This window comes from Salvia miltiorrhiza, chromosome 3 (genome assembly GCF_028751815.1).
Source record: "Salvia miltiorrhiza cultivar Shanhuang (shh) chromosome 3, IMPLAD_Smil_shh, whole genome shotgun sequence".
Lineage (NCBI taxonomy): Eukaryota > Viridiplantae > Streptophyta > Magnoliopsida > Lamiales > Lamiaceae > Salvia > Salvia miltiorrhiza.
In genome coordinates, this window is record NC_080389.1 from 47971427 (window position 1) to 47982594 (window position 11168).

Sequence of the window (11168 nt, forward strand, 5' to 3'; positions counted from 1 at the left end):
TTTATGTTTTTTTTTCTAACATTGTAAAATTCGTCTAATTATAAAATATTTAATAAATATATCAAATTAAAGATCACTGCAACAACTTTCATTTGATATATTTTATGCAAATATTGAATTTAACTTGTAAAAGTTATTTGTTTAAAGATTAAAACTTAGAAAGAAATATCTCTACTCTATATCTTCTTGTTTTGAATAAGTACATTATTTAATTCTTTTTTATTTTTATTTTCAATTTTCTTTCTTTTATTTTAACTTAATCTCTTAATTAATTTTGTTTTTCATAATATCAATTTTTATTATTGTTAATTATTCTTTATTTTAGTTTTTTTTATGTATTCAACTAAATTATAATTTTTTTATTGTATTTATAACGTTTTATATGATAATTGAGTTAGTATCTATTTTATATCTGAAAAGAAATACTATAAAATATTTTTCGTGCATTGCACATGAGCAAATACTAATTTATAACCCGTAAATTAATTTGCAGGCACATCAAATTTTAGTACGAAAACAATATATTATTGTTATATATTTCCTCCACCTACCAATTCTTGACTCGTTTTGCCATTTTGATCCGTCCACTAATTCTTAACCAATTTCATATTTTGTAAATTTATCCCACACAATCCTTTAATTTTAATCCTCAATATTACTCCTTATTTAGCAATTTCACGTACATATATTTGGGTTACACTACTCAATCTACTAAATTATGTGGGAAACATACATAGAAGTCGTTGAGGAGATAAATAGTGTGAATTTGACATCAAATTTGGTGTGGTACGAACGAGGTAGGTTGGAATTTGCCAGAAGTATGGACTAATATTGAGTGTCAAAAATAGAAGAATTCTGTAAAAAATATTTTTGCCTGAAAAGAAATAATCGTATATATAGAATTGGAAGTGTTTGGCTATTTCAGTATATTTTTTTGAATATGTGTGTGGGTGTATGAGGCTCTAAAGTTCAATCATGTAGGCTTCAGGAGATTTTGAGCACTTAAATTATGACACTGCGCCACTTTCTCATGTTACACGAGATATTTATTATCTTGAAATGTATGAGTCTTTAACAAAATTATTCAAACCCTTTGTTTTGTATTTTTATTAATAAATCTAGTCTTTTGGTACGTAAAAAAGGTGATATGGCCGTTTGATATTCGAGTGTAAAAATCAACACATAAAAAATAAATAATAATTGGGAAAAAAATCCACCTAAATTGAAAACGATACATATAGTTCCGAAGTTGTATAATTAGAAAATTCCATTTAAATGATGTTAAAACTTCAGTATTTATATATTAATATGATCTTTTATGTGTATTAAAAATTACGTCACTAGGAATTGAAAGTTTTACCAATGACATACCATTAGTTTTAAGGATAAATTATAAATTGAATGATATTGAATCATAGAATTAATAAACACATATCGCTATTTCACAAAAAAAATATAAATATAAATACTGCAAACACTTTGGAAATGACAATTCATGGGTCCTAAAAAATTATAAGGAAAAAAAAAACCATTTTTCTACTGAATATTCAGAATTCAATTATTAATATGTTGTCATTGAAGGAGGCAAGGTTCAGCGGCCCCTCAAATGACAAATCGCATACACATGCATAGGAAAAAAAATGTAACTTTTAATTTATCGAATTTAATAAATCTTAATTTACTACTCCCTTCGTCCATAAAAGAACTTCCTAGGAGGGAGTGACACGAGTTTTAAGAAAAAAAATATTGTTGAGTGTATTGAGAGTGGATAGAAAGTAGTTGAGTGTATTGAGAGTGGTGAAAAGGTGTTATAATTAATATTGAGAGTTGTGAAAAGTGAAAAGTAAGAGGATTATAAGTGGTGGGGTATAATCCAAAAATAGGTAGGAAGTTTTTTTGTGGACGTCCCAAAAAGGAAAAATAGGAAGTTCTTTCGTGGACGAAGGGAGTATTTTTTTCTGACGTATAAATACACGAATTTATAAAAAAAAAATTAATATAGATTTTAAAAATTATTAAAAATATACAAATTTAAATATTATTGTAATTATATCACGATTGAATTATTGTCACAATTAAAACTGATGTGCTAGTTTGGTGGCATAAATTTTTTTAGCTGAAGATGAATCCCGTCTTAATGATGTTATTTTGAGTTTGGATTTTTTTTTAGGGTTAATTGCGTGTAATTCATGGAGTTTCATTTTTTTCGGAACTTTCCCACAACCTTTTAATTTGACGTAACAATTCAAAAATTGTAAATTTTTTCTTAATATTCCCGCTGCCACAAATTTCTCTCAATTTAAAGCTGACATGGACACCGAAATATCCAGCTTGGCTAGACCGACTGACTAGAGAAACGACACTGCTTTCTTTTAACTTATACGACGTCGTTTCTTCCCCAATAGGGAGACACTACAAGAAATTCGCTCATACTTGATGGTTTTTAGTTATCATTTATGGCATCCGAGAACCATCAAGTATAATGGTGTCGTGTGTAGTATCTAGTATAGATGACGGTTAATAGCCGTCATGTATTCTCACTTTTCGTGGCGGTTGCTTATGTATACATGACGGTTTGTGACCGTCAACTATTAAGTAATATATGACACTCATAATATTTTTCATGACGCTTTCTGACCGCCAAGTAAAATTTCATACATTACAGTTCTTGGTATATATTTGACACTTTCTCACCGTCATGTATGTAAGTTCTCTTGATATTTCTGTGAACATATATACTTGATAGTTTTTAACCGGCGTGTATAATTGATTACATGATGTTATGTTTATCATTTTTGACGTTTTGTAAGCGCCATGTAAATTCACATAAATAATAGTTTTTGACCGTCATTAATAGTTTGAAAATCATCATTATTGGGAGAATTTACTTCATATTTAGGTACATAGATGACGTGTAAAAACTGTCATCTATGCTTATTCATAATTTTAAAATATTATTTCTTATTATATTGGTTTTTCCCTGTTTTAAAATTAATAAATATGATTAAATTGTACACAATAAGAAATTAACACAAACTTAAAACGACCATTTAAACATTGATAATCGCTACTTATCCAACATCCATAAAATAAGATCCAATGTTCTACAACATTTCCCAACATCATTAACATCTAAAAAAGCTTTGGAAAGGAACCATAATAGGGTTTTTCAAGTGACAATCCTACTTACAACACCCACAAATCATAATAGTTCCAATTTTTTTTCAAAAGGCTATATCAGCAGGCAAGAACTTCTCCATGTCACATGTCAATCTACAAATCAAAGAAAACTAGTATATTAATAACACTATAAAGCTATAGATATATTTTTCTAAAAATTCTAAGCATTAAGTATCACAAACCTCATTAATGACAAGAGTTGCCCAATCTTCACGAACCTCATTTATCTCACTCTCAGAATATGCACGTTTTTGAAACGGTCAACAGACAAATTCAAAACATAATACCTATATCACATAAAATGCTAGATTAATAACTAATAATATAACTTGTTACCACTGAGGCCGCAAAAATGGAGTCATCACCTTCACACGCTTTCATAATCTCTTTCATAAATCGCATCACGTAAAAGCCTCATTGTTTGGAATCGGGTTGTATTAGGTCCTATGAAAAACATATTGATTAATTAATGAGTGCATAGTAAACAACAATGCTTGAAGTTAATAATAATACACACCTTAACAATTTCTCATTTTGGTGGTTTTTTGAATTTATTCTTTTCGTTTTTTGCATTGAAAATGGTCATTCCGCTGGAAAACAAAGACATGGATATCATTACCACTAACATCTACAAAGGCAAATAAAAATATATGCAAATTTGAAAAACGTACATGTCGACTACGAATTTCCAAGGGGCGTCACGATTTCGACATACATAACATCTTTGTAATACTCAATAGTTATTAAAATCCAATGTTCACTACACAAAATTTAGAATGAATTAGTATGCAAAATAAAAAATAACTAACTAAAAAATAAAATGATATAACTTACCCCACGTTTCAAGACACCGATACATGCTGTTGTGATCTTGTTTGAATTAACCTATCTACTAACTTGCTTGCCCTGTCGTCACGAGTGGCCTTAGGTCCATATGATATGCCGAATGGATTCACGAACACAAATATGTCCACCGTTTCATTATCTTTCATCTTTTTGTACGGGTGTTTACCAGTAATTATGATGATTAAAAAAATAAAACCATTTTGGCATAAGAAATAATAAGGTTTGAGTGAGTTCTATAAATGTCTTACCATAATCACAAAACGGAATCAAATCATGCTTCGTAATCCAAATATCAAGCTCATGGTCAAACACCTCCTCATCCAAGCAGATAAGTAATCCTTCACTAGCTTTGAATTTGGGCTCAAGTATGCAACATAATGATTTCATCGTAAATGACAACGATGAATAAAACTTAACCATTTTTTTCTTTTTCACTTGCTTTCTCTTCGGTGGTGTCTAAATTATTGTGAATGATGTGTTAGAGTTTATCAAAGTTTCAGCAGTAAGATGAAAAGAACATACGTTACAATTGTTACCTCATCTCTTCCGACCACCAAGTCTTTTGGCCATGCTACATGAGCACCCAACACATTCCCCACCATAGAAATCTCATCAGAAATAGGATATGGCAGAGCCTCGGTCTCATTCTCACCTATAACTTCATAAACGGACACGCACACTGCATTTTTAGGTATTGGGACACTGTGAAATGTTGGCCCAGCTGCAACAATTGTTCCATAGGCGACAATCCATTTTGTTAGTTTAATCTTCAATGCAACTTGTTTGCCCTACAAAATAAATTACAAGTAGAATAAAATTCAAAGTGTTAAATAACAACATTACTATTTATGATCAAAATAATTACAAACTAATACCTCAAGCATGTCTGCACTATCAACACATACCACATCATCCTCATCTTCATCATCAACTGGATCAATTGGATACTTGACGAAGCAAATTCCCTTTTTCCACAGAAAACTTGTCTCAAGATTTCATTGTAGATTCAAGCTCACCTACTCTGTTGATCACCTCACCCACAAAACTTTTCCATTCATGCATTTGTGAATCTACATTTTCAATCTTTTATTTTGCTTCTAGCAGTTCCTGTGTGATAGCTTTCTCTTCAACCTTCTGCCTTTTTTCTGTTGGTATATTAAAGAATGCACTTGGATTTACATAAGCCCCAACAACCCGCACACGTCCCAAGTGTTCTAACTTCTCCAAAATAGAAATTAGAAGATCCTCCTAACTATGATCTCCCTTCATCATAGTTCCTTGCTCTTTCTCCCGTATGCGCTCATCCTATAATATTCAATGCTCAAATTTATATAAGTCGGATTAAATAAATTAGTAAAAACTAGAACAAATAATAATAACATACATTTTTTTTGGTGTTTCGTACAACTTGGCAGGGTCATTCCCATTTACAATAACATACTCTTTACGAAAAGTATGTTTTCAATTACGCCATTTTACACTTGCAGATTTCAAGCGGTCACTCTTCCATGATTGTGGAACTTCGTAAGATAACTACGAAAATCATTAAATGAAAGTAAGTTGTTAGGAAAAGAACTTAGTAACAATTATTTCTTTTTATATGAACTCTTACAGTCACTGTCTCCCAAATCAAGTCTTTCACGTCAGTTGGAACATGTCTCCAACTCTTTATATTTATCTTTACATGCTCCCGAGTAAGTAGTCCAATATAGCTCTGCATTTCAGCTGCCACTTTGACCACCAGTTGTCCAAATTTATTTAACTCCACTTCATGTTTGATCCATTTGGCCCTCTTATGAGCAACACCATTCAAACAAATTTTTACCTCTCTTGGACTTAGAAGATGCAATGGTGGAATTATCACTACCACGTGAAGCCATGACAACTTACAAATCAGCATTATAAATGAAGATGAACGTAAGTGCTCAATACAAAGTTTAGATACATAACATTAAACTAATCATACAACCACTTGTAGAAAACAAACAAGTATTAAGAATCGAGCAGAAGCACAAGCTATATATATATATATATATATATATATATATATATATATATATATAGGGGAGAGCTAGAATAAAAACACATTTTTTTGTATAAAATATGAACAATTTTCAGCCCTTAGATATCTACGGTTGATTCATCACCTTGTTGGATGAATTCAAGTCCTGAGTTTGAATCCCAAAGGTAGCGAAAAATTTATTTTTCGTAATTCATGCATTACACAGCCAATTCATACGTGTTCTACATAGAATTAATACATTTTAATTCGTTTTATAGTTTATACAAAAAAATTTATTTTTATTCTAGCTCACCCCTATATATATATACACTATAAAGATGATAAACTGTTCCAAATCCCACGTACAACATTACAAATCAAATCAACTAATAAAACAAACCATAGTTTCAATAAGCAACCAGAACCCTACATATCCAATATTCATAATCTATCAACAAATCACCATATAAACCATTCTACTAAAATTCCTAAAACAACAAGTAATTCTAGTCATCGAATATCACAATATTTTTACCTAATAAATTAATAAATAATTTAAAGATCATATCATAGTCAACTCAAATCCATTTTTTTTAACCTTAGACATAATCATTTTACCGTTATATTAACATTTTTATACTATACTTTGATTTCATTTTGAGTCGTTATATTAAAAGTTACTTGTTCAACCTAAAGTGTACCTCGAGATTGCTCGCAAGAGAACGAGGACAATCGTAGAGTAGTAAGTTGCCCAAGTCGTATCCACGTAGAAGGCTTAACAAGGCTAATTATCTATGTGTTACACACGTAAAAATAATAAAACCTAAACATTCTATTCAAGTAGTTCAAAGTTGTGTATCTAAAACAACGACAAATAAATTCAAGATAATAAAACAAACGAAAATTCAAGAGTTAAAGATTCTAGGGCGACGAATCATCTTCTTGGAAAATCAATAAACAAGTGAAGATCATGCACAATTCATAAACTCACAAAATTTTCCTAACGTAGGTGCTCAAACCATAGTTTTCACATTCAAACATGAGTCTATGCTAATTAAATCACATGAATTCATCAATTATTAGACTACACATTTTCGATTAAGTCTAATTTCAATTCAACCAAGGTCAAGCAACGAGTTCTTATCTCGATCTCACACGTTGCGAACACAATCAAGCAATGATAAATTGCTAAATCGAATATCAAACAATTGAATCGGATAAAGTGCATCAATAAATCACAAGCAAATCAATTAAACCCAGTTGAATCTCCAACCCTAGACTATGGAATTAGTTCATCATGCTGTAAAAATAAAAGAAAAAGCAAAAGTAATCCATACAATGAAAGCAAAGATGAAAAATAAAGAAATTCTTGCTAAATAAAAGTGCAATCCGTTCCCAAAGCGTAGAGAAATCTAAATTAAATGTAAAACTAAAGTTCAACTAATGTTTTTGCTTCATCAAAGTGAAAGAAAGAAGTTGGAATGAAAAATGAGAGGTTTTCTAACTCATAAAGACTCATTTTGAATTCAAATTTTCGTCAAAAACCGCTCAAGTCAGTCGCGGCTCACTCGTCATTCTGCCCTTGACAACTTCCTTAGTCAACCGCGGTTCACTGGTCAGCCGCGGCTCATTCAAATTTCTCCTTAATTCCATAGTTTTCCGCTTTTTCACCCAAAATTCTTCCTTGTCAAGTGCCGAGTACCTAGATCATTAAAAACACAATAATAAGCTCAACTCGACAATTCAAAATGGGAATCACCCCAAATATACACACTTTCACAAGAGACCTAGAGCTAAAATGACTCGAAAAACGATTTAGAAAATGACCAAACATTACTCATTCCATAAATGACAATAATTAATCTTTAAATTTAATGTTTTAAGCTTTTCCACTAGAATTAAGAAAAATTAGTTAATATCAAATTTCAAGAACTTATTCTCTTTTCTCACACTCTAAATTTAATGTGTCCCTTCATCTATACATGTTCCAATAAACTTAAATGAATAATTTACAGTCTATTCATTTTAAAAGAGTATTTTGAAAAGGGAAAAAATAAATAAATTTAAGTATTATCTTAATGAGGGAGTTGGAAAGTGGAAAATTTGATGAAGGAAGAGAGAAAATTAATCTTGATTGAAAAGAAAATCTTATATTGTGAAACAAAATACAAAATTTAAAACATCTTATATTATGGAAAGGAGAAGGAGGGAGTATTATATATTTTTCTTAATTTCCGTGCTCAAAAAATTTGAGTTAACAATAAAACATGGTAATTATTTCTTTTTTATCTCAATTAGATTTTTTTTTCCGCTCTACAGTATGAAGCCCTTTGACTCAAAAGTCTAACTCCATCACTATTTATTGCTATTATAATGTCAATCAAAGGTCCAACTGTGACACAATTCCATGGGTGTGTATTGATCTAGCGGCTATCGGTAGAGTGGTTAATGTTTAAAGTTAAAAGTCCTAAGTTTGAATTCATCGTAACGCAGTCTTTAAAGAGCGGCTATCGGTAGAGTGGTTATGTTTAAAGTTAAAAGTTCTGAGTTTGAATTCATCGTAACGCAGTTTTTAAATTTATTTATTTTATTGTTTATTAGGTATAAAAAAATACTAGTATAACATAATTTCTCATAACGAATGAAAATAAAAATGAAAATATATCAAATATCTCATCTCCGAAGTTCTACTTTTACACATCAATAAATTCGTTTTCTGCCTATTACCAATCACATTTTATGATTTTAATTATATATAAATTATTTTAGCACCTCAAGATACTATCTTGATCATTTATAGTGGCACTGGCACTGGCACCGTAGTGTAATACGGCATATTGATACCAATTGATGAAGTATGTAACATATTTAATGATACACATTAAGACATTATATACGTGATTTAAATGTAAAATAAAACGATTGAATTAATGAAAGAATAAGTGAAACTACATCTTTTTTTCCTTTTATGTATAATAGTGTTTGAACTTGAAACTCTTTTGAATTTTATGCAATTAATGAGATCGACAAAAAGAAATTCACTCTTAATTACATTAATTAGCAGCAGAGCATTAATGAGGTATTAATTATGCCAAACCGCTCCCTCTTATTTAAATGTACGGCTACTGGTTAAAGTTGACAAAGAGAGACAGTTAACTGACATTGCCTAATATAAAACTGAATGAAAAAAGACAAAAATTATATCAAAACAAATCTAACAAAAATAATCTAACGCCCGTTAACCAGGGGACTAACGGCCGTTTCTTTGCACGGGCTCGGCGGCAGGCTACTCCTTCCCGATGCAACAAGCCGTTGCACAAACCCTCCGATCCTCCCGCCGTTAGTCTCCGTCAGCAACCGCTTCCCGCCAAACGGCAAAGACTCCACCGCTCTCTCCGCTAGCACGTCCTCCGCCCTAATCCCGACGCCGTTAGCCTGCAAACAATGACGCCGTATGTGAACACCAAATGCAACGTCCGTTAGTGATTTGACGGAGGGAATTAAAAATTCACCTGAACTCTGACGTAATCGTTTGGATTCCAGCAGAAGGCATTCCCCACCATTTGATCAACGGTTTCGGAGACGCCGTCGAGGACAATGCCGACGACCGACGCCGTCGAGCAGTCACCGCTGCGGCTGAGCTTCACCGGAGACGGAGTGCTCAGCGCTCCATTGCCGATGGAGAGCACCAATAGATCATCGACTCCGGTCACAGACGGAAAATCACGCTTGTTGTGCAGAACGTGAGTGACGGCGGCAGCGGTAGGGTTGTTCATCACCAGGCCGCCGTCCACCGCCAGACATGAGATCTTACCGTCGCTGGACGAGAGTCTGTACGGCTTCAACATCGACGGCGTCGCCGACGTGGCGCGGATCACCTTCGACAGCTCGAAGTCGAAGCTCGGCGACTCGGAGGCGTCGGCACGGGAGAAGACGAACGGCGCCGAGCTCTTCAAGTCGAAGCACGGCACGAGGAGAGGCTTACACGTGTCCTTGAGAGTCAAAACCTTGCCGTCCTCCCGCCGGAAAGCAGCCTGCAAGACGGTGTCCATGCTCCGACCGGAAAACCTCATCCGCCGCCGGAATCCAGCCAGCTTCTTCACTCTGAACAGCTTCGCCTGATTCGCCTCCAAAAACTTCGAGGCGTCCCGTGCGGAGAAGAGTGGACGGCCTGAGCCGTCGTCGGCGACGAGCATCGCGGCGAGGAGAGCGCCGATTCCCGTGCCGACAACGATATCGAAGAAATCGGCAATCCGCGCATTGGAATCGCCGGTTTTCTCGTGGATCTGGTCCTCGAGGTGGACCAAGGCGGCACAGGCGACAATGCCGGTTGTTCCACCGCCATCGATGCTTAATACACGCGTCTTCTTGCCCTCGCAGTGGTGCAGCCATTTCTGCTCTAGCTTGGAGAAAATCTCCAGCGTCACCTTGCTCAACTCCATCACAGATTTGCAGAGAAAATCTGCACCGCACCAATCAGGTAAAGGAGGCAAATAAAAGCTGCGGCAGCAATAATGAGTGTCGTGTCTAAAATGGAGGCGAAAATGGATTGGTTGGTGGTAATAGGAGTATATAGGCAGTAGAGAAGCTATATATGTAGGGAAAAATTAGTGAGAGAAAATCCGTGAAAAAGCGAAAGATCACGCTTAACTACTGAGCGCCATTAATGGAGGTGAGCGGAGCTAAGATGCACTTCATAAATAATCGCACACAGTGAGTGGGTAAGTGCGCATTTCCGATTCACTGTAAGCAAAAGTGAGGCGAGTGTGAGTGAGTGAGGGAGTGAGTGTGCCAATACATACATATATACATACGTGGGATTGTTTTGTTGAGAAGGAAGGATGCTTCTTGGCTTGGGTGCGATGCGACCGTAGAGAGAGTAGTACTCTACTTACGATGTGCTGTGCTGTACTTGATTAGTTGTTTTATTGAATTTATTACACGCGTTTTCCCTAATTTTATTTACTCTTTGCAGCCTAGTAGAGTAGTAGTAGTGTGTCTTCCGTGGCCCTCACCAAGCAACGCACGTGCCACATTATTTGGAAAATCAGATTAACTAGTACACGCCCCCTGCGATGCACGGCCAACATTAAAATAAAATGATATTTTAAATGAAAAAGTATATCCATTTAATATATTC

The 11168-nt window shown here is 34.0% G+C and overlaps 1 protein-coding gene across 1 annotated transcript; it reads right to left on the minus strand.

Moving 5' to 3' along the window:
• Nucleotides 1-9114: 9114 nt before the first annotated feature.
• On the minus strand, nt 9115-10929 carry LOC131016238 (probable inactive patatin-like protein 9). The gene is made up of 2 exons (XM_057944893.1): nt 9541-10929; nt 9115-9463 (listed from the first exon to the last, which is right to left on the minus strand). Exons 1-2 carry the CDS (start codon nt 10468-10470, stop codon nt 9257-9259), a joined length of 1137 nt encoding a protein of 378 aa, XP_057800876.1. The 5' UTR covers nt 10471-10929; the 3' UTR covers nt 9115-9256.
• Between the last annotated feature and the right edge of the window lie 239 nt (nt 10930-11168).

What these genes read in the sequence shown, in the direction of transcription:
- LOC131016238 (XM_057944893.1), bottom strand. Translation starts at nt 10,470, where the DNA reads ATGGAGTTGAGCAAGGTGACGCTGGAGATTTTCTCCAAGCTAGAGCAG. An exon ending in ACGATTACGTCAGAGTTCAG is followed by an intron (nt 9,464 to 9,540) that starts GTGAATTTTTAA and finishes CATTGTTTGCAG; the next exon opens with GCTAACGGCGTCGGGATTAG.